We start from the raw sequence: 23,183 nt of genomic DNA, 5'->3' as shown, positions 1-23,183 counted from the left end.
AAAAAGTTATTCGAAACAAACCCTTATTTCTTACACTGAAATATACATTTTCACGGTCACAGGGTCAATCCCAGCATATACAAATGAGAAGAGCTGCTCCATCACAATAGGACTATAGGAGTCCAAATCTCAATTAAATTGAGATTTAGAATTCAAAATATACATACTGAATCAAGGCAGGTAATACAACTCACAACAGAATTTAAGTGGAAAGCGATCAAACATTCATATTTCCTCACTCTTGACAGGAGTCCAACTTTTCCTTTCAGCAGTTGCTTTGTTAGCATGTGCAACGAACCCAATAACATAGCCCAGAAAGGCACCAAGCACCAGAAGACTCCCTACTTTCACATACCATGACAACGTAGACTGGCCGTAATGTGCAGCAGACACAACACCACTACTGCCATTTAGAACTTGGCCTGATACCTGGATTTCCACCATGTCATGAGGCTCCCCATCATGATTTCCAACATAAGTAAGCACTAGTTTCTCCCTTGTGGCCACAAGCCTTGTGTAGCCAAACTCACCCCCGCGGAACATAGATCGATCAGGTTGGGGAAAGATTGGATCATTTGGGTGGTCAGGCCTTGGCTCCCAAATTGGTTGCCAATCTTGTCCTGCCATCCCAATCACAACATGTACAGGTAAATCCTCCCCACACGTGTAGTTCTTCATTGGACAGAACCTCTCATACCTATGGACATGTCCCCATAGTGCAAGGGTCACCTTGTTCTTCACAAATAACGGTTCATAGTGCTCAAGCATTCTCTCTCTCAATGGAGCATCCCTTGACTCATCACTTGTTGTGTACATTGGACGGTGGCCTTGAACGACCACGAAAGGGGTCTTCTTCCGATCAACATTCTCCAAATCATGTTTGATAAAGTTATATTGGTCACTCCCTTGAAGGAAATCAGTCTCAGTTGACATATACACAAAATGCACGACTCCAGCGTCAAATGAGTAGTAAAGGTTTCGAGTTGCAGGAGCACGAGTCCCAGTTAGTACCGAAGAGTTCCCGGGCATGCTGAACTTGAGGCTGTAAGGGACTCCGCACTCACCACCCCCATCCTTATTGTAACTTGCTTGGGACCAATCAGGTCTCCAAGGCTGTAATGGCCAATCATATTCGTGATTGCCAATGCACACATGGTATGGGACTTTGGATGCGATAGGTTCGATCTGAGTGAAGAATGTATCCCACAACCATGAGTAGCCTCTGGCATAACTTATATCGCCAATATGAGAAATGAAGGTAGGTTTGTCACCAAGGGCCTCAATGTCACGGAGGATCCATTTCACGGTCGTTACACTTTCTTCCTGGATACGGAGAAAGGTGGAGTATGGGGTTGAAGTCCCCATGTCTCCAAAAAGGAAAGCGATGGTCTCATCAGAGTCCTGATCCCGGGCAATAAAGCTATGCATCACACTCCAACCTCCCAAATCACTTCCAACCTGTTATGAGAAAAAATTGAACCAAGTATTAGGCTCTTACGAACGTAAAAGAGAGTGAGTGTGCAAACTTCTATTTAGGAAAACAAAGTTCATTTGTTTTTCAGCCATGCAAGATGGGAAAAAATGTGGAGAACAAAAAAAATGGGTGCTCCATACATTAGGCAAACATTTTTCAAGGGTTCCACTGTGAACGCATGTCGCTTACTCCAGATGGTCGATATTTCCAACAAACCAGTAGATAAACAAATAGAGGAGTGACAATTAAACAGGGGATGTGGATCCATGGACTTGTACAACCAAGAGATTGGTCTTTGAATCATCACATATACAAGTAACTTATGAAACTAAAGTGCTTCCATAGTATCAAGAAATTAACAAATGTTTTTTCTACAAGACATAAATCAAGCTTCCCACAGCCAGAAATTAAGCTGTGATTGGACTAAATTATTTCCAAAGTCCAGAAAATAATGAATGGACTCAAACAAAGGATTATAGTGAAACCAATCCAATTACTGTATTTTACATTAATTAGTCAGAGGAGCTAAAAAGCACACAATAAAGCAATCCACTGTGATGATGTAACCAACACATCGATCAAAACCAACTAAATTTTTTCAGAAACGACAAGATACATAAGACAAACTATAAAGATTATATATTAACTACTAGAAAAAATAACATACATTAATTTACACTATGATAAAGAAAACAACATAGCTTGAATTTTTTGTCAATCAAGCAACACCCAGAATCGAACTGGGAGAAAAGACCAGTGTTTCAAAGTTCCTAAGGCATAATTGAGGCGTTTTGGGTTCTCGAGTAAAGGTGTAACCCTCGAGCTGTAAGCCTCAACAATTTTATAAACCCTAAAAATATATTTAAAAAATCACAATAAATTCATAAGAAATAAAAATTTTAAAAAAGAAAACTTTAATGAAGCAACATTTTTATGGGATCACCATAATATGCTCCTTCATTTTTCAAGCTTTCAAAATGGTTTTGGCTAATCTTCTTATTTTTCTTGTCCCTTCAATAGCTAACCTTTCATCTCATTTTTAACATCTTCGGATACATGCAAGCATGAAGCAACATTTTTTTCTAGTGCCCGCTAGATAGTTTTTCAGTCTCTTCATACATCTTTAACCATACTAGCATCCACCATCAATAATAGGAAGAACAAAACACATAACAAGAGAACAATATGAGATTTATTTTTCTTTTGAAAAAACTTGAAGAAATGTATATGATAACCACATACCTTAAATACCATATAAAGTTTTGGTTTGATGATTTTATTTGACGTATCATGAGAAACTCATAAGCAGTGAGAGAACTGAACTCGGATGAGGCACAATGAAGAAATCTTTAATTAAGGAGAAAATAGGGTTTAAGCCAAAAAAAATTTTGAGATTTCTCTCTAAATCTTTTGTTTCTTAACCTTAAGACACCCTGACTTAAAGAAGTTTTAGTACATAAATAACTTGAGGAAGGGTAAATAAGTAAAACAAAGCAAGAAAGGCAAAATAAAGAATTAAAAAATTGGAGGTTCAATTTGATTTTTTTGAGTCAAGATCGAGGCTTCAGCCTCAATAAGGCTCAAGGCTTAAGCATTTTTTAGGTTGAAACTTAAGCCTTTTTGGGTTGAGGCTTAAGCCTCAAATAATTTTGAAAGGACTTAAGCCATGAGGCATGGTGGCTAAGCTTCACCTTGAAGTGTAAGCCTCATGCCTCGAAGCTTAAGTCTTTTAAAACACTGGAAAAGACTTGCTTTCCCCTATTTTGTCACTTGACCATGCCACCAAAACAATTCCATCATTAGGCCTTTTATGTTTCCCATTCAGAAAGATTATCCTTGTCTTTGTTTATAATAAGGAAATTGAAAAGAGATAAGCTTCATTTCCTTCAAAATGGTAATATTTTTGGCCCAATAAGGGGTTGATCCATATCACCTTGACTTGACTTGGTTTTGGTTGATGCATAAAAACCATGCGACTTTTCAATAAAACAGAATCATAAGTTTTGCAAAGCCAAAGACAATTAGCATATTGAATGACACACAATCAGGGGGTTAAGTTAAGAGGATTTAAAAACATATTCAGAATTAAATTAGTAATCAAACAAAGTTCTCTTAAAATCGATGAGACATTCAATAGAAGGCGAGATAGACTTGAGAGAAAAGAAAGGAAATGTGCAGTCTTCCACGAGACCTTTGAGGGAGCAAGAAAGAGCCTGTGACTTAGATAGCTTGCAAAATTTAGATGGGCCATCACTAAATCTAACAGAAAAACTCAACCTTACTTGCATCAATCAGTCATTATTACTCTTGTTCGCATTGAAATAATAGATTCATGGCGAGTTTTTGGAGTTTTGGATGTTGGGCTTCATTAGGTTGGATATTTTGCCTCAGGTGGATGCATGGTTTCAAAACTCGTCCGAGACCGAGACCGAGACGTATCGCCCAAGTCGTCTCAATATCAGGCATGGGCAAGACGGATGGACAAGTCAATGTAATCGGACGAGATTTAAAACCCCACGTTCATTTTTCTCATTGTTGAACAAGACGTCTCAAACATATTGGAAAACTCGTCCGAGACGACTTGGTATCAGGCATGGACGAGACAAGACTCAAAACCAAGTTTTAAAACCATGGGTGGATGCATATAACATAAAAGATTAAATTTGAATCACAAATATAATATGAAAATTACTGAAATTGTTATCATTTTGAATTACATAAGAAATTAAAAAGGTGATTTCAGAAATGAGACAAGTTTCCTTGCAACATGATTAAATTCCAGATGCACTAAATTATTTCCAAAACAAGAACAATAAATGACCTTGAATGATGATCATTCACCAACCAATCAAAGTGATCTTGCTTAACTCAGTTGATTCAGGACAAGAAAATCGCAGAGGAATCAATCCAGAGTGGTTTAAACAACTTATCAAACAAGACCCACTGAACCATTTCCGAAACTAGGTGAACTAAAAGACCACAAACTTCAATTAAGCTACTAACAGAATAAAATGGCCTCCCTTGATTAAACAGAAAGATAATAAAAAAGGGAAATGGATTGCTTCTATAAAACTGAAAATGATTTAACTAGAGAACAAGTTCAACTTCAAACAATAACAGAATGGACGAGAGATTCATTCAGATCCCAATACAGTGTGAGTACGTAACTAAATCAACCACTTAACCCATTGCACGAAACAAAACAAAACAAAATTTAAAAAAAAAAACAAAAAACAAAAAAAAAACCTGATTTTGATACTTTGCCGGATTAGAATTGGAACAAAAAAAGAGCGACCAAATCAATCAAATAGCACCCATAATAATAAAACATCTAACTAAAAGGGGGGGAAAAATATATCACCTTGAACTTGAAGTTCTAAAAATCATAAATTAAAAATAAAACCAATTCAATTCAATCTCACCTTGTAATAATATCTCTTCCCTTTCTTCAAATTCACCATAACTCCATCATGAATAAAACCAGGATCTCTCCATCCAATACTATCATTCGCAGGCGAATCACACATATCTTCTCTCTCATACCTCTTCACCTCCGTCTTCACCACCTCATCAATCTGATCTTCCTTCTCTCCATACTTCACATAATTATCTTTCCCATCCGACGTAATGAACATCACTCTCATCTCATCTTCCTTCGTCGTAAACGCCAAATGAATCTGTTCTGGTCCATGACCAATCTCAAACCCTAATTCTTCCGATTTTGCCAATGGGTGCTTCGTTCCAGGCAATGGGTTGTGATCGTGATCCTGGTGTTTCTTATTGATCTCGCTTTCAGTCCATCTGAAGATCCGAAACTCGTAATTCGATCGAAGATTGACTAATGGGAGCTCGACTGAACACGAACCAGATTGCCAATCGTTGCAGGAAGATAAGAAGACGTAACCGATGAAATTGTCGTCTTGAGAATTTGCAGGTGAGTAGATACCGAGCCAATCGAGATTGGAAGGCGATTCGATTCCAGTCCATTGGATTCGGACAGAGTCGCCAGATTTGGCTAGGGTTTTGGGGGTTAGAGTTATGGAGACTGGAGAGGAATTTGAGTGTGTGAAGAGTGTGGAGATGAAGAGAAAGAGAGAGAATTTTAAAAGAGGAATCATTTTATGGATTTATTGAAAGATTTAGAGGTGGGTTTGGAGGAAATGTTATGTTGGGGGAGAGATTGGAGTTTGGTTTTGTTGCAGAAAGGAGAAGGTTTGTTGACGTTGAATCAAAAATTCCAAAATCTACCTGGAATATTCTTTTGAATTATTGAACAAGATATTTGATGTTATAAAGTGAAGATGTTCATCTGTTAAATTAACAGAAAACTGCCGCGTGTTAATTTAATGTAATGTAAGGTTATATGATAAGTACTTAAAAATATATAAATAAAGAGAAGCGTTTGATGGCCCTAAAGAGAGCCAAACATTTTTCAAAATAAGGGTTAGAAGTTTTGGAATGAACTGATTTTTTATGAGGATGATCTCTTCATCTAAAGAGAGCCAAATATTGTGCCAAACATTTTTCAAAATAGGGGTTAGAAGTTTTGGAATGAGTTGATTTTTTGTGAGGATGATCTCTATTTTTTGTGAGGATAATCTCTATGATGAAAAAATCATCATCACAAAAAATCAGTTCATTCCAAAATTTCTAAACTTAGTTTACAAATTGAAGAAATGTGGACCATCCGATTTTGTAAACCAGTTTTGATGGGGTTAGAAGTCTAATTAGAGATCATCCTCACAAAAATTCAGCCCATTTTGAAACCTCTAACCTATACATTGAAAAATGTTTGGCATAATGGTTGGCTCTCTTTAGGCCTCTGAACGCCACCCATAAATAAATTGGAAAAACATGAGCTGAAGTGTTTCATAATCCATATCGAGAGAAAGGAGTTGAAGTGGTAGAAGAGAAGTTGTATTTTTGATAGACCACAAATTTCTAAGGAAGGGCTAAAGTTTTAAAAAGAAAAAAGTTTAAAATTTTGATTTTAACATAGTGTCCAAAATAACTTTTTAATTTTTAGAAGGTGCCCCTAAAAATATAAGGGCTCTTAAAATGTCAATAAAATTTCTCTAGAAAAATTAGAGAAGTAAGGTGGACTAATTGTCGGATTAGATTAGTGTTTGAAAGCCACTTTGAACTCATAAAAGAATTATCGAAATCTACTTTTATGCAATTTTTTCCGATGCATACAAAGCTCTTACAACATCAGGATACACACCTGATGTTGGTCCCTACGAGGGATTCAAACTCAAGACCTCTGTTTCATGAAGTACGTATCTTAAACCAAATAAATTTTTTTTTTTTTTCTAAGAATTAAACCAAATAAAGTTGCGATACAATTTCATTAACAAAAAAATAAAAAAGTGTTATAATAATGATCCATGACAAACCAAAGATTTGGTGGCTTGTTTTTTATTAACATCTAAGCAATCTCATTTGTTAATTCTACCCACTACACTATAATATAATGTTTGGCCATAGTATCCTTGATTTTTATTTTTATTCTTTTACATTTAACAATGATATTGAAAAAAGTAATGTTTGGTACCCAAAATTACTTAAAAAAAGGTTTGGCCTGTTTGGAACATCATTTTTACACCAGAAAAAATATATTTTCAGAAGCTTTAAGCTAAAAAGGCGATCCAAAAAACAAAAAACTTTTATTTCTTACACTGAAATAAAGTAAATATAAGTGACTTACAGAGGTATACAAAAGAAAATTAAGGTCACAGGGTCAATCCCAGTATATACAAATGAGAAGAGCTGCTCCATCACAGTAGGAGTGATACAATTCACAAAGGGTTGGTTTGATTGCATGGAAAGTCAATTTCCATGGAATTTGAAATCCATTGAAAAATGGGTAAGGTTGAAAATTTAATTTTCATTGTTTAATTACATCTAAACAAATTTTTTTTTTTTGTTTTTTTTTGGGAGAGAGAGAGAGAGTGATGGGGGTGGAGGGAGTAGGAGAAAGAAGGAGAAGAGTGAGTGCCAAGACCGAAACCAATGCTCCAAAAGTACCTAATGCTCCAAAAGTACGTCAATGGAGTTCAAAGTTTAAGACTGAAGCTAAGGATTGTAACATACCCGCAGGCTTCAAGGCTGACGCCCTCATTGGCCTACTTTATGGTGAGCTCCCTCCAGCCCCTTGGCATTCTTTCCAAATACCAAGTATCTCTTTATCTTTTTCCATAAGTTGCCCCTTCCCAAAGTAATTACGGTAGCCTACTATGGCGGACTCTTCCATGTCCCATACTATGGCGATCCCATACTAATACCAAATGTTAAGACTCAAACCAATGCTAAAGTACCCAAGTGTCAATGGACTGGAAATTTTAAGTCTTAATCTAAGGATCGTAAAAGTGAGAGAGAAGGCAGAGAGAATTGGGGCAGAGAGAAGAAGAAGAGGTGGCCAACGACAATAGTGGTGGCAACAGCGAAAAAGAGGGTGAGGCTCAAATGTTGTGGTGGCAGTGGTCAAGAAGAAGAATAGAGGAAATACGGGTTTTGATTTGATGGTAGAAATTTAGGGTGAATTTCTTTTTCCCATCGATTTCATTTTCCCATGAGAATTGGTGAGTAAATGAAATCCAACTTTTGCTGGATTTTATGAGGGTGGAAATTCATTTTCTACAGAAAAATGCAGACAAACACATAAAAACTGACATTTTCCATGGAAAATGATTTTCCAACCTATTTTCCATGCCAAAAATCAAACACACGCTTAAGGAATTTATGTGGAAGCCGATCAGATACTCATATCTCCTTACTCTTCACAGGAGTCCAACTTTTTGTGTTGGCCGTCGCTTTACTTGCATGCCCACATAACCCAGAAAGGCACCAAGCACCAGGAAACTCCCTACTTTCGCATACCATGACAATATAGACTTCCCATTACCCACAGTAGAAGCAACACCACCACTGTAGTTAAGAACTTGGCCTGATGCCTGGATTTCAACCATGTCATGTGGCTCCCCATCATGATTTCCAATGTAAGTAAGCACTAGTTTTTCCCTTGTGGCAATAAGCCTTGTGTAACCAAACTCGCCCCCACGGAACATAGATCGGTCAGGTTGGGGAAAGATTGGATCATTTGGGTGGTCAAGCCTTGGCTCCCAGATGGATTGCCAATCTTGTCCTGCCATCCCAATCACGACATGTACTGGTAAATCCTCCCCACAGGTGTAATTCTTCATTGGACAGAACCTCTCGTACCTATGGACATGTCCCCACAGTGCAAGTGTCACCTTGTTTTTCACAAACAGAGGTTTGTAGTGCTCAAGCATTCTCTCTCTCAATGGAGCATCCATCGACTGATAACTTGTGGTGTACATTGGACGGTGGCCTTGAACAACCACAAAAGGAATCTTCTTCCGATCAATAGTCTCCAGATCATGCTTGATAAAGTTATATTGGTCACTCCCTGCAAGGAAATCAGTCTCAGTTGACATATACACGAAATGCACAACTCCAGTATCAAATGAGTAGTAAAGGTTCCGAGTTGCAGGGGCATGGGTCCCAGTTAGTACCAAAGAGTTCCCGGGCATGTTGAACTTGAGGCTGTAAGGAACCCCACACTCACCACCCCCATCATATTCATGATTGCCAATGCACACATGGTATGGGACTTTGGATGCGATAGGTTCGATCTGAGTGAAGAATGTATCCCACAACCATGAGTAGCCTCTGGCATAGCTTATATCACCAATGTGAGAAATGAAGGTAGGTTTGTCACCAAGGGATTCAATGTCACGGAAGATCCATTTCACGGTCGATATGCTTTCTTTCTGCATACGGAGAAAGGAGGAGTATGGGGTTGAAGTCCCCATGTCTCCAAAAAGGAAAGCAATAGTCTCATCAGAGTCCTGGTCCCGGGCCAAAAAACTATGTGTTGTACTCCAACCTCCCAAATCACTTCCAACCTGCTAAGAGAAAAATATAAGTATTTGGTTCTTCCGAATGTAAATGAGAGTGAGCATGTCAGATGGCCCATATTTGCAACCAAAACAGTAGATAAACAAATACAGGAGCAACAATCAAACGGGGGCTATGGATCAATGGACTTGTACAACCACGAGATTGGTCTTTGAATCATCGTCACATCTACAAGGAACATATGAAACTAAAGTGCTTCCATGGTATGCAAGAAATTAATAAATGGTGCTACAAGACATGAATGAAGACCACCCACAACCACAAATTATGCTGCAGTTGGACTAAATTATTTCCAAGGTCTAGAAGAATGAATGTCCTCTAACAAATGGTTATTGAGCAACCATCCAATTATTGTATTTAATATTGGTTAGTTAGAGGAGCTAAAAAGCACAACAAATCAATCCAACGCGACGATGTAACAACAGATTGAGCAAACCCAATTATGAAACAATAAGATAACTAACAACAAACTACAATGATAATTATATATATATATATATTTCTTAATTACTAGAAAAATGACATATAAATTTATACTATGAAAAGAAAACAATACAGCTAGAGAAAATGCACAAACAATAACTGGATGAACCAGGGCAGTTAATGATCGTATAAATGCAAATATGAAATAACTAAGAAGAAACTGACTGAAGCACTTCAGAGAAGAAAAGAAAATAGAGCATTACTTACTGTGAGGGACCAACCTATTGAACCAGTCATTTCTGCCCAATAATTAAAACATAATAAATAAATCAAATAAGAACCAATTCGTCCCCAAATATAGAAACAAAACTTCTAGCCAAACACTGATTGACCAGACCACCTCAGTTGGCTCTCTCTTTATTAACATTGGGCCAACTCAAGAGATCGTTTTCTATTACACCTTTCTACTCTTTCCACTCATCCATCTAAACATCTACATCTAAATCAAATAAGAACCAATTGGTCCCCAAATATAGAAACAAAACTTCTAGCCAAATACTGATTGACCAGACCACCTAAGTTGGCTCTCTCTTTATTAACATTGGGGCAACTCAAGTGTTGATTTTCTATTACACCTTTCTACTCTTTCCACTCATCCATCTAAACATCTACATCAGGCTACCATTTTACAAACAGATTATGTCTTGATTGCTCAACACTGTGCTCCATAAAGAGCAATGGGTTATTTCGCAGTCTTGGAACATTTCCCGTTTAGTCAGGTTGTCATGAATTTCCCACATATCCACTCTTTAGCCATCCAACTCTAATTCTATGGGAAACACTCTCTATCTCCCTCCTTATGGATGATACGACGAAGATAGTGAAAACAACCACTTCTTCATACCTCTTGGCCATCAATTTTAATTCATCAATTCTATGTGCCCCTAGTAGAGATGCATTTCATAAACTTCAATTTGGCCCAACTTATTTTTAAGCCCTTGGACTCTAAAGCATCCCTCCACCTTCTCACTTGACCCTGCCGCCAAAACAATACCAACATTGGGCCTCTTAGGTGTCCCTAGTAGAAAACAACCACTTCTTCATACCTCTTGGCCATCAATTTTAATTCATCTATTCTATGGGTCCCTAGTAGAGATGCATTCCATAAACTTGAATTTGGCCGAAGTGACACCCTAAAGCATCCCTCCACCTTCCCACTTGGCCATGCTGCCAAAACAATACCAACACCAACATTGGGCCTTTTAGGTGTCCCTTTCAGAAATATTATCTTTATATTTGTTTAAGATACATAAATTGAAAGGAGATGAAACCTCAGCTCCTTCAAAATGGTAATATATTTGAGCCAATAAGGGGTTAATCCGTATCATTTTGACTTGACTTGGTTCTGCTTGTATGCATACAAACGATGTGACTTTCCAATAAAATAGAATCATCAGCTTTGCAAAACCAAAGGTGAATTAGACATTGATTGACACAAAATCAAAGGGTTAAGTTGAGGTAAGGATTAAAAAAAATGTTGTCTTTGAAAGTCCATGGGGCATTCAATAGAAAATGAGATATACCAGAGAGAAAATAAAGGAAATATGAAGTCTTCCATGAAAGCTTTGTGGGAGTAAGGAAGAGCCTGTGGCTTAGCCTGCTAGAGTTAGAGGAACCATCGCTAAATCTAACAGAAAAACTCTGGCTAACTTGCTTCAACCAGTCATTATTACTCTTGTTCACATTGAAATAATAGATTCATGGAGAGGTTTGGAGGTTGGGTGCATCTCCCCTCTGTCATGTTCCTTTACATTTCATTGCTGATATGAAGCCCGGATAAAGGTGGGTTGCATCAGATTGGATATTTTGAAACATGTGGATGCATATATGATATAACATAAAAGATAAGATTTTGAATTATAATGAAAATTACTAAAATTGTAATATTTCTTATTATAGAAAGGAATAAATTAAAATAGGTGATTTCAGACATGAGATGAGTTTCCTCAAATCATGATTGAACTCCAAGATTACGTCTAAAATAAGAACAATAGATGATCTTGAATAATGGTTGAGCAACAGATCAAAGTAGTCTTGCTTAATTTAGTTGATTCAGGGCAAGAAAAGCAGGATAAATCAATCAAGCGTGGATTAAACAACTTATCGAACAAGACCCACTTAACCATTTCCACTAGATGAAATAAATGTTCACGAACTTCAATTAAGCAACTAACATAAGAAAAATAAAGATAAAAAAACAGGGAAATCAATTGCTTCTATGAAACAGAAAATGATCTCAACTAAATCAAAAGGAACCCACTTAACCAGTAGCACCACACACATTATAATAAATAAATAAAAAAGCAATCATGCAACTTTGTCGGATTAGATAATTGAAGAAAAAGCTGACCAAAAAGAATCAAATAGCACCCACTTATATACCTAACAAGTGTAAACTAAAAAAAAAAAATCAATTATATGTAATAATGATACATCCAACAAAAAGAGCAGAAAAAACATATATTCTTGAAGTTCTACAAATCATAAAACAGCAAAAATATTTAAAAATAAAACCAATTCAATTTAGTCTCACCTTGTAATAATATCTTTTGCCTTTCCTCAAATTCACCATAACACCATCATGAATAAACCCAGGATCCCTCCATCCAAAACTATCATTCGCAGGCGAATCACACATATCCTCTCTCTCATACCTCCTCACCTCCGTCTTCACCACCTCATCAATCTGATCTTCCTTCTCTCCATACTTCACATAATTATCCTTCCCATCATCCGTAACAAACATGACCCTCATCTCATTGTCCTTCATTGTAAACGCCAAATGAATCTGTTCTGGTCCATGACCAATCTCAAATCCTAACTCTTCCGATTTTGCCAATGGGTGCTTCGTTCCAGGTAATGGGTTGTGGTGGTGATCATGGTGAGACTTATCGATCTCGTTTTTGGTCCATCGAAAAATCCGAAACTCGTAATTCGATCGAAGATTGACTAATGGGAGCTCGATTGAACATGAACCCGATTGCCAATTGTTGCAGGAAGATAAGAAGATGTAACCGATGAAATTGTTATGAGGTGAATTGGGAGGTGAGTAGATACCGAGCCAGTCGAGATTGGAAGGCGATTCGATTCCAGTCCATTGGATTTGGACTGAGCCGCCTGATTTGGTTAGGGTTTTGGGGTTTAGATTTATGGAGACTGGAGAGGAATTGGAGTGTGTAAAGAGTGTGGAGACGAAAAGAAAGAGAAAGAGTTTTAAAAGGAATCATGGTGGAGATGTGTTTGGAGGAAAGTTTCTTTGAATAAAGAAGAAGGTTTGTCGAATCAAAATTCCCCTTCTGCGTCGAATGTTCCTTCGGCTGTGTTTGGATTGAGGGAAGGGGAGGGAAGAGAAACTCATTTAAGAGAAGGGAAGGGAAGGGAAGGGAAGGGGAGTTTCCCTTCACCCTGTTTGGATTGAAAAAGAAGAGAAGAGAAAAAGTCAAGTTTCTCCTGTTTGGTTAGGATTCATAAGAGAAGAGAAGAGAAATTATTATTGTCAAATGACTATTATACCCTTCATAGTCTAAAAAATAAAATTCTACTTGTACAATGATATAAAATATAAACAATCAAACGTTCAAGATCACATAGATCTCTGTCTCTTTCTCTATCATCTTTTCTCATATCTACAAAAACAACTTCAAATCTTTCTACTTTTAATCTTTATAAATGTAAATATTCCTCTTTATATGATTGTTTTCTTTTAATTGAAAAATGGATAATAATTATTATGCTCTTCTTCCAAAAAATCATTCCTAGAATTCCAATTAGATGATGAAAATGATCATCTTGGATCCAAAATCCATAAATCTTCTGTAAAATTACTACCAATTGGCAAAAAAATCGATGTAGAAATTGAAAATGACGGAGATTTTGATGATGATGATGATCGTCTACTTATTGCGAGTGATGTTAAGAATGGATCGAAGATTTGTAAGACAATTAAAAGTATGTTCATATAAAATTAGAAGAAATAATTTTAGTATATCTTGGTACATATTGTTCATGTTATTTATAATAGGTCTCATTTAAATTCCGTTGGGTGACTTTCTCACCTCAACTAGGAACAATTGAAAAATTAAGGATCAGTAAGCATAATTGTGTATGATGAAAACAATGTTCTGAAAGTACCCAACACTGTAAAAGAGCACCTATTTAACCTGCTTTGTTTGTTTTGGCTTCCTCTTGGTTATATTTTTATAACTACTTTTTTTCAAATACTTTTGGCTTTGGGTTTTAAGTTATCGACAATTGCTAGCTATTGTTTTTTTTTTTATTTTACTGAGATTGGAAAGGTTTTTATATCCCTTTGAAGGATTTGGAAGGTGGGTTTGTTTGAGATACTTTTGTTTATAGATATTGGAGCAAAATAGTTGAGAAGAAACAGAGAGAACAGCCAACCAATTAATATTTGGTGAGGATCGATCCGATGGTGAAACCCAGTGCAAACATAGGGAGGACTTCCACTCCCCCCCATATTGAACCAACTGTACTTAACCTGAAGAGAGTTTCAATGCAGGAAACATAAACATTATACATCTTAAATCATTGATTTACACAAAAGAATCAAAGCCAACACTAAAGATTCTCAAACATCAACTGTTAACTCAACACTAAGTCCCTCCCTACCACAAAAAATACAAGAAAAGTTAAGGCAGAAGAAACTTTTATCACCTACCTTCAACAATTACAACATAGTCCCGATGCCTTCTAAATAAATTCAACAATTTACACCCCCCCCCCCCGGCAAAAAAAAAAAAAAAGATAGTACAAGTTCAACTATAAATCAAATTGATTCCCATGGGTACATTTGTATTTTTCCAAGTGCCCATTATGCTCCACCATGGCCAGAATTAAACCTTCCAAACCCACAAAAGAACATTCAAGTATTTCGTGTGTTCGCGTCACGTGAAAGTTGCACGAAATTAACTGGAATAAACATCTTAATGGTTATTGCCTCTGTTTTGAGTGGTTGCAGTATTCATGGAGAGAATATCTGGTGCTATCTCCCAGCTCCCACTTCTCCTACCCCAACTCAAGTGGCGTGCCTCTTGTCCCGGTGGTTGCTGACCTGAACCCAAACCAAATTAAGCCTCAGAAGAATCATGATGTGTTCCGTTGCTTCCTCTACTACGTACATCTACATCTTCGTTGACTTCAACAAAGTTACGACGCTAGGAGATCTTCAGTAGATCTCCACCTATCTCTAGATCATCTTCTACCTTGGCACGTGGGTCTCCACCTGAATCATCTAGTACTGGTTCCCGGGTATTAGCCATGTGAGGCCTTTGAACCTCCTCTTGTACATAAGCATGGAATTTGTTTCTTGAGGGCATTATCTTCGTGTAGAATACTTCAAAAAAATTATTCACACAACCCCGGTTGTAGACATTATGCCTACCATCAGCTCTGTACCGGAAATTCTCATATGTTGTCTGAACACATAATAGAGGTACTAATTGATGAGAAAGCTCCAAGTTTAAGAATAATCAAGCAGAATATTGTGTGGTTGACAAAATCTTAATAGTTCTAGAAAAGAAAGACCTATTAGTAAAACTAATTTAATACAAGCAGCAGTAGATTATGCAAAATGGTAAGAAATTTATATCATAAAATTTGTTTGACTGAATTGAACACTGCTATTGGAGCAAATCATTCCCAGGCAACAAAGCAACTTTCATGTCTCATTTTATTTTCATTTTCTTTTACTGCTTTTCAATGCCTCTATTTCTTCCACATTTGGGTACTTTTCCAATCTAGATTAGGCACAAATCATATGCAAGTAAAAGGAGTTTGAGAAAATGACCATCAAGAAATTTTAAAATAACTCTAGTAGGAGAAAAAAAATCAGAAACTACTATTTTATCAGAAACTACTATTAGGATTCACAAAATCAGAAACTACTATTTTATCAAGAAATTTTAAAATAACTCTAGTAAGAGAAAAAAATTTGGGCTCGTTTGGCCATATGCAAAGAAAACCAATAATAACACACGCGCATGCAAGAGTACCCATAGGCTGATTGGGTCCATTTTTTATGGAATATCAGATGGATGGTGCAAAGTGTTCTTTGATTTAGTTCCCTTGGTGAAGATGTTGTGGAGGTATGAAGTTGGGATGCTTTCAATGGAAATTTTCAAACTTTGTAGGACACATTGAAAGATGGCCTCGTGAGGGTGATCAAAGACTTCTTGATTATTGTTCAAAACAATACTTTTGTAAGTTTGATCCCCTAGAAATTAAAAAGGCTGTTCGAATCCTTAATATTTTGTTATATTTCTAGAAAAAAAATTCTTTTATTTATCTTTTGCCACACGTCATTAAATGTTTTAAAAAAAAAAAAAAAAAAAAAAAAAAATGTTGACTAAGTCAACTAAGGTTGACTCAAGTCAAGTCAACTAATGTTGACTCAAGTCAAGTCAAGTCAATTATTGTTGACTAGTCAAACAACTTTGACTAAGTCAAATTGACTAGATATTTTTAAGAAATTCTAAAAGAATTAGAATTTTTGTAATATCTAGATATTTAAAATATCTAGATATTTTGTTTTGAAAATATCAAATGAGATATTAGCTGAATTTTTGTTTGATTGTTTCATTTTTCACAAAGAAAGAAGAGAAAGAAAAGAAGGAAGGGAAAGAAAAGAAGGAAAGGAAAAGAAAGAGAAATAAAGAAAAAGGTAGGCCCTTGCAATTATATATAATAGTTTTAGTATATATATATATATATGTAATGCTGATTTTATAGTTGTAAAAATTGGATTTGTTTTTTTTTTAAAAATAATTTTGATTTAGAAATTTTAAAGTTAAAATTGTTTTGTAAATTTTTACAACATGCATATTATTTATACATATTTATATTATTGTTTTTATGATTTTAAAGCATACTAGTATTTGGTATTTTGTTTTAAAAGGAATTATTACATGTTTATAATTGATTTATACATGTTTTATACGTAAATATACATGCTAAAAACAAAATACAGCAACTATGAAAGTTGCTGTTTTTTTTGTATTAAGTTGACAATATGTATGCTAGATAGGATTAAAAAAAAAAAAACGGTTGCTTTATACGTACGTTATACGTGTTTTATACGTACGTTATACGTATTTATACGTATTAAAATAAAATACAGCAACTATGAAAGTTGCTGTTTTTATATAAAATTTTACTATATATACTTTAAATGAATGCTCAAAATATTGGTTCTTTATAACTTTTTATAAGTACTTAATACGTATTTTATACGTATTTTTGTACTTGTCAAAAAGAAAATACAGCAACTATAGAAGTTGCTGTTTTTTTTTTTATACAATACATATTTTGTTCACATTTTTATAAACATACATGATTTTTGAATAAGTTAAACTGGTGGACAGTTTACTTTAATCATTTTAGTGATGGATTTCCAAGAAATGTTTCTAATTAAAAGTTGGGTAGAAAAGTAGTTTATTAAAATAAATATGAGAACGAGTTCTCAATTGAATGTCGTGCTTTTAAAATATCCAGTTAGTGAGATGCTTCGGCGTATGCCGTATAAGACACGAAAAGGAGAGAAAATATGAAGTGATGCTTCAGTCATATACTGTGTAAGACACGAATGAGTGAAATGCTTCGACTAAGGGTCGTGTAAGACACGAAAGAAAGAAAAAGAAAAGAGAGATAAGACTGTACATTTAAGAGTGGACTGGGTATTTAAAACACGTGTATGTTTTATTTTTCATTACGTTTTGAAAAGAAAATAAATACTTATATGTAGTATTTTAGTGATTTATTAAAGAGATTGTGAAAACCTATAAAGAATAACATGTTGTGATATTTCCGGAATGACGTGTTATTCTAGGATAACAGTTGCGTTGTTTGAGTTCTTATGTATTATGGAATGCATAAGAACACAACATCACAACAGGAATCCGGGAGTTTCTTTTCTATCTTTAATAGAAACAAGATGTAGATAGTTGTATAATTGATAGAGAATATCGAGGATCACACGCACGCCAGATTGGCATAGATGAAGATGGCTAGTTAATGATCATTAATAGTCTAGAGTAGTCAAGAAAGAATGACCTACTTGATTTGGCCCGTTTCTTAAGGCCTTGGTCAACGGCCAACCTGAGCCGGAAAACAGTTACCCAAATTGTGGCAGAGGCTGGCCATAGAATCAGGAACTAACGGTGGGGTTCCACACTGGTGAAGTATTGGAATAATCGTATTTTGACTGAGATGTTCACATCAGTCGTGACCCTCAACTCTCTATTATAGTACTCTATTATTTGATGTTATATTATGAACAATTGTTTTCTTCAGATTTTTAAGTGTTTTAATTTCCTACTAAGTTTTATGACATCGGAGTTCAATTATTTTTAATTGTGTTGAATATCAAATATGCATGATTTATGAATTCTTAGAATGTTTAAACTGCATATAGGATGCTGTTATTTAGAATTGTAAGATTCCCCTATTGGGTAACTCCCCTGTTACTCACCCCTACGACATCAAATTTCAGGCGCACCTGGTTTAGGTGATCCTTCCGAGGAGGCTCAGTGCCAGGGCCTTATAGATGATCAGTCCAAGCTTCCAGGAGTGGAGCATGGGTATTACTAGTTATAAGTCTTAAACTAGAGTTAGGTTTAAGTCTTTAGCTATCGTTTTTGGTTATGTAATTATGAACACTATAGTATGTCATTACTGTTTTATGTATATATGTCAAGTGTTTTTGATGTTTGAGGATACGTGTCTGTTCTGTTGAGAAATGATCAGGTATGACATATAGTTATATTATTTGCCGTTTACGTTTATGAATTGATTATCATGATACGGGTTTTATATCATGCCTCGGGATTCAACTTGGGAATCATGAGGATTCGGGTTGAGTTTTTGGGGCGTGACACGTCATTTTGCACTGAACTATGTTTCAGACGTCTAATTTGTAAATCAATTACAAATTAGATTCCAAATCACTGATCTAGCAAATAAATAAAAGATGAAAACTCCTCCTTTTGAAACAAGAACAAAATGATGTGCAAATTAAACCCGTGGAGAGCAATTTAGGAGACCTAAGTCCTAAATTGACAACAAAAATGAAATTCTGCTACTCCTGTATAACAATATAAAAAGATGATGTATAAAGCATGGTCTATGAAAGCTTCAACAAGAACAATACCATAACTAAATACTAGAGAAGGGGAAGGTGGGGATCACAATTGTCAACATTAATCCCGTCTGATAGGTGATTACATTCAATGAATATTATGAGTGAGACACCACAGTCGAGAGAGAATGGATAAAAGGAAAAGATGGAAAGATGACTCAGATCTCCATGTAAGAAGAAACACGGTTTAACAGAAACATGAACCTTTGTTGGGAAATCTTTGTGCTAGCCAAAGTGACAGTAAGAAAAAGATAATTGAAGCAAAGTATGGTAAAACACAAATTCACAAAGAAGCTCTAGTGGCTGATTCAACACATAAGTTAAGCAATAACTTAATTCAATGACATGTAATATTAAAAATGCAACATCTCAGGAAAGAGTCAATTTGACTAGACTTTCAAAGATGGCTTAAAAATCTAGGTTGAAACTTAATTACTATGTAGGAAACAAAAATAGAAATAATTGGAAGAACTGTGCTCAATACTTCCATTCTAATAAACTTTACAGGAGTTACTAGTCATGAGTATGCGGAAGCTCTTGTTCTCATTCAAGATTCATTTTCTAACCAATAGTTACTAGTTGGTGGTTGCTACTACACAACAATATATATTTCATGGCATATGAATTAGAATTTTATCTAAACGGTGCCAAAAATAAAGCAGGACAGTGCACTTACCTCTGCAAAGGAGAAGCAAACCATGAAAAGCTTTTCGTTTCTAGGATACAGGAGGAGCATGACCAAGAAAATTGTATTGGTGTAGTAGCAGAAATCCTGATAGATCAAAGGTGTATGAGACTTGCATAAACTTAACAAAATCAAAATTATATCACACCCTACAATATAGGGGAGTTTATTTTCATGATTATTTAATTCTTGAAAGAAACTCTTCCCTTTGCTTTGATATAGGCCTTATTATAAGTTTGATAGCAATCGTATGAGTATCCACAAGTGTTCCGGCCTATTATTTTACCATACACACTTCTAATCTAAATTTTATAAAGACAATATTGTTTGAATCTAACATCCTCAATCATTAAAGAAGAGCCCCAGCTTTGGCTCTCATAGTTTCATTTGAAAAATGCCAGACTTGACGAGCAGGGAACAAGCTTTTACATTTAGATCTCCAATTAAACCTCCACCATATTCCATTGCTAGTATTATAGTTGATGTTTAATCTAAAACAAAACATATTTTGCCATCCTGTGAAGCATATTTTGAATGCTCTCAGTTGTTCTTGATCGGTGGATAGGTTGAAATGGGTTACGTGAACTATCAACATTTCATATCGTTCCTCGTGGTCTAGACAAGGAAACTTCCACAAGATTTGCAATCTACTATGACCAATGCGGAAATATAACCATGGAGTAGTAAAAAAATTGTAGAATAGCCAAACTTTATTGTGATTCCTTTATAAATTACCATTCCCTTTCTTTTCTACTTCGCTTCTAATCCAATCGCTTAACAAGATGTCAATGAGCAATTAACCTACCAACAACTAGAGACCAACCCATGCTCATGAATGGCAACAATCTCCCTGCATAATGGAGATAGATTTTCGAAATTAAACTCATATTCTCAACACCAGAATTCGAAATCATGTGACAAAATAATCAAAATTTCATTAAAAACACCAAATCTATTAACTTGAATAACAAAATACCTGAAATATAAGATAAGGGCAATCCAGATGAAGAAAACCCATTAATCTAAACAAACAACTGAAATTTTCAATAAAAACCCAACAAATTTACTAACCCAAATGACAAAATATCTGAAATATAAGATGAAGGCAATCCAAATGAAGAAAACCCATTAATCCAAACACCCATAAAAGTTGAAAAACCCAAACAAAAAATTTTAAATTTCAATAAAATCCCAACAAATTTACCAACCCAAATGACAAAATACCTGAAATATAAGATGAAGGCAACCCAAATGGAGAAAACCCATTAATCCAAACACCCAGAAAGGTCGAAAGACAAAACAAAAACAAAAAAAATCAAACTTTCAATAAAAATCCAACAAATTTACTAACCCAAATGGTAAATAACTGAAATATAAGATGAAGGCTACCCAATTGAAGAAAATCTATTAATCCAAACATCCAGAAAAGTCGAAAGACCCAAACAAAAAATTCAAAATTTCAATAAAAACTCAACAAATTTACTAAACCAAATGATAAAATACCTGAAGTATAAGATGAAGGCAACCAAAATGTAGAAAACCCAATAATCCAAACACCCAGACAATTCAAAAGAACCAAAATAAACAAAACAAAACAAAATTTCAATAAAACCCAACAATCTACCAACCCAAATGATTAAAAAAACTAAAATATAAGATGAAGACTACCCAAACACCCATTAGGTTTCGGAAAAAAAAATTCAAAACAAATACATACCTTGTTGATAAATTGATCGTGTTCTTCTGCTCATTTTGCGATTGTAACCGCTTGCTTCGACAAAATCTCCTTAGTTTGAGCGACTTTAAAAAGAAAAACAATAAAATAAAATATCACGCTGGAAATCAAATGCCATTGATTCTGCTTTACCTTGGATTGGTCTCTGAAACTTTGCTTCACGTTTCGAATTGAATTTTCATCATCGAGAGTCTCTTCGTTATTGGATTTGGACATTTTGTTTTCCATTTTTTCTTTCAAATTTTTCTTTCAAACTTGTCGCTGAAGTTCCTTCTCTCTAACGGTTTCTTCTTCGTCTCCTTCGTAAACATCTCTAGGGTTTCTGTGAATTTTATTACTTGGGGTGTAACTAGTAATAATTGATCTGCCAATATCATGTTTCTTTGGAAATTTTCAAAATGACGAGGACAAATTTGGAATGAAAATTTTCGTCTCCTCCCTTCCCTCCTCGTCTCTCCATTTTTGGGGGGAACAAAATTTTACATTTTTTCCCTTCTCTTCCCTCCATTTTTTTTCTTTTCCCTCCTCACTTAACAATCCAAACAGGGGAAAAGAAGAGAAAACAGCATATTTTCTCTTCCCTTCCCTTCCCTTCCCTCAATCCAAACACACTGTTCAAGTTTGAAATACTGTCTGAACAAGAGATTTGATGTTAAGTTGTTAAATTTACAGAAAACTGACATGTGTTTATTGAAAAAGAGCTTCTATTGCCACACCAATTTTTACCAAGAACACCCTAAAAATGGAAAAAATTTCGAGGGAGTAAAGAATTGAAGAAAATAGTCAATCTTATTAATTTTAAACACATTGTATCTCAAATATTCAACAAAGCATTTATTTCACTTCACCCCAATCTTCTCTAATGGATTAATGAGAATGATCTCATTACTCTCATTTTTAACCTGAAATAATAATTCTTTAATTTCTCTTTTCAAAATCAGAGATCTTCAACCTTTTAAGTAAATTTGTTTTATCATAGACTTCAACATTTATATTAATCTTTAAATATAAAAAGTGAGATAGGATTTTTGAAGTAAGATAATGATATTTTTTTATAGAATTTTTTAGGATTAATGAAAATAATCTCATTAATCTCCTTTTTAACCTGAAATACTAATAACAAAAACCATTTAATTTCTCTTATCAGAATCAGAGATCCTCAACCTCTTGAGTAATTTTTTTGTTTTTCTATCATAGACTTCAACATTAAGATTAGTCTATATTAACCTTTAAATATAAAGAGTGGGATAGGATTTTTGAAGAACAAGATAATGGTATTTTTTTTATAGAAATTTTTAGGATTTTTGCATTGGATTAAGACGATGTTTAAAATGATGCATTGGAGATGAGGTTTGCCATAGGGCTAGCAATGATTCGAAATATACCTGATGTCTAAACTAATCCGAAAAAACATGAAAAATCAGATTTTTCAAATCAAATCGAATTCGGATATACCCAATCCGTTCCGAAAAAATCTAATTTGAACATATATATATAAATACATGCCTTAATTTCATATAAATACATTTTAGTATTTTTGGTTTCCTTCTATATTTGTAGTTGAAAAATGGATTTTTAAATTTTTTATACAATTTTATATTTAAAAAATATATATTTGAACATTGATAATTTTAAAATAAGGCATGTACTTGGATCGATTTTCGGATTAAGGATGAAATTAAATGGATTGGATTCGGTTTGCACATTCATTAAT

At 34.9% G+C, this 23,183-nt stretch overlaps 3 protein-coding genes across 10 annotated transcripts; all 3 read right to left on the bottom strand.

Moving 5' to 3' along the window:
• Nucleotides 1–6: 6 nt before the first annotated feature.
• On the bottom strand, nucleotides 7–5,784 carry LOC147401330 (putative inactive purple acid phosphatase 2). Its single transcript, XM_086442563.1, has 2 exons — nucleotides 4,897–5,784; nucleotides 7–1,458 (listed from the first exon to the last, which is right to left on the bottom strand). Exons 1-2 carry the CDS (start codon nucleotides 5,590–5,592, stop codon nucleotides 226–228), a joined length of 1,929 nt encoding a protein of 642 aa, XP_086298689.1. The 5' UTR covers nucleotides 5,593–5,784; the 3' UTR covers nucleotides 7–225.
• Nucleotides 5,785–7,127: 1,343 nt separating this feature from the next.
• Nucleotides 7,128–13,122, bottom strand: LOC147401329 (putative inactive purple acid phosphatase 2). The gene is made up of 2 exons (XM_086442564.1): nucleotides 12,432–13,122; nucleotides 7,128–9,402 (listed from the first exon to the last, which is right to left on the bottom strand). The coding sequence occupies exons 1-2, from the start codon at nucleotides 12,666–12,668 to the stop codon at nucleotides 8,254–8,256; spliced, it is 1,386 nt and encodes a 461-aa protein (XP_086298690.1). The 5' UTR covers nucleotides 12,669–13,122; the 3' UTR covers nucleotides 7,128–8,253.
• A 1,498-nt stretch (nucleotides 13,123–14,620) lies between these two features.
• Nucleotides 14,621–21,756, bottom strand: LOC147401328 (putative protein S-acyltransferase 9). Of its 8 annotated transcripts, XM_086442561.1 has the most exons (5): nucleotides 21,602–21,756; nucleotides 21,452–21,501; nucleotides 20,540–20,584; nucleotides 19,726–19,821; nucleotides 14,621–15,333 (listed from the first exon to the last, which is right to left on the bottom strand). In XM_086442561.1, exons 1-5 carry the CDS (start codon nucleotides 21,695–21,697, stop codon nucleotides 15,267–15,269), a joined length of 354 nt encoding a protein of 117 aa, XP_086298687.1. In that variant the 5' UTR covers nucleotides 21,698–21,756; the 3' UTR covers nucleotides 14,621–15,266. The 8 variants fall into 8 exon arrangements, 3 of the variants coding, with proteins under 3 accessions (XP_086298687.1, XP_086298688.1, XP_086298686.1); XM_086442562.1 differs by lacking the exon at nucleotides 20,540–20,584 and having other exon boundaries at nucleotides 21,602–21,755; XR_015178433.1 differs by having other exon boundaries at nucleotides 14,622–15,333; nucleotides 20,470–20,584; nucleotides 21,452–21,751.
• Between the last annotated feature and the right edge of the window lie 1,427 nt (nucleotides 21,757–23,183).

This window comes from Akebia trifoliata, chromosome 5 (assembly GCF_017979445.1).
Source record: "Akebia trifoliata isolate Shusen 1 chromosome 5, ASM1797944v1, whole genome shotgun sequence".
Taxonomy (NCBI): Eukaryota; Viridiplantae; Streptophyta; class Magnoliopsida; order Ranunculales; family Lardizabalaceae; genus Akebia; species Akebia trifoliata.
The sequence above is the reverse complement of the archived record's forward strand: the minus strand, read 5'-3'. Positions and strand labels throughout refer to the sequence as shown.

Bases quoted from the DNA above. Each gene is read 5' to 3' on its own strand.
- LOC147401330 (XM_086442563.1), bottom strand. From the start codon at position 5,592: ATGATTCCTCTTTTAAAATTCTCTCTCTTTCTCTTCATCTCCACACTC. The intron at 1,459-4,896 runs GTGAGATTGAAT...TTCTCATAACAG, and splicing joins GGAAGAGATATTATTACAAG to GTTGGAAGTGATTTGGGAGG.
- LOC147401329 (XM_086442564.1), bottom strand. From the start codon at position 12,668: ATGAAGGACAATGAGATGAGGGTCATGTTTGTTACGGATGATGGGAAG. The intron at 9,403-12,431 runs GTGAGACTAAAT...TTCTCTTAGCAG, and splicing joins GCAAAAGATATTATTACAAG to GTTGGAAGTGATTTGGGAGG.
- LOC147401328 (XM_086442560.1), bottom strand. From the start codon at position 21,697: ATGGAAAACAAAATGTCCAAATCCAATAACGAAGAGACTCTCGATGAT. The intron at 19,822-21,601 runs GTAAAGCAGAAT...TTGATCTATCAG, and splicing joins GTTTCAGAGACCAATCCAAG to GATTTCTGCTACTACACCAA. The intron at 15,334-19,725 runs GTAAGTGCACTG...TTATGTGTTCAG, and splicing joins TTTGCTTCTCCTTTGCAGAG to ACAACATATGAGAATTTCCG.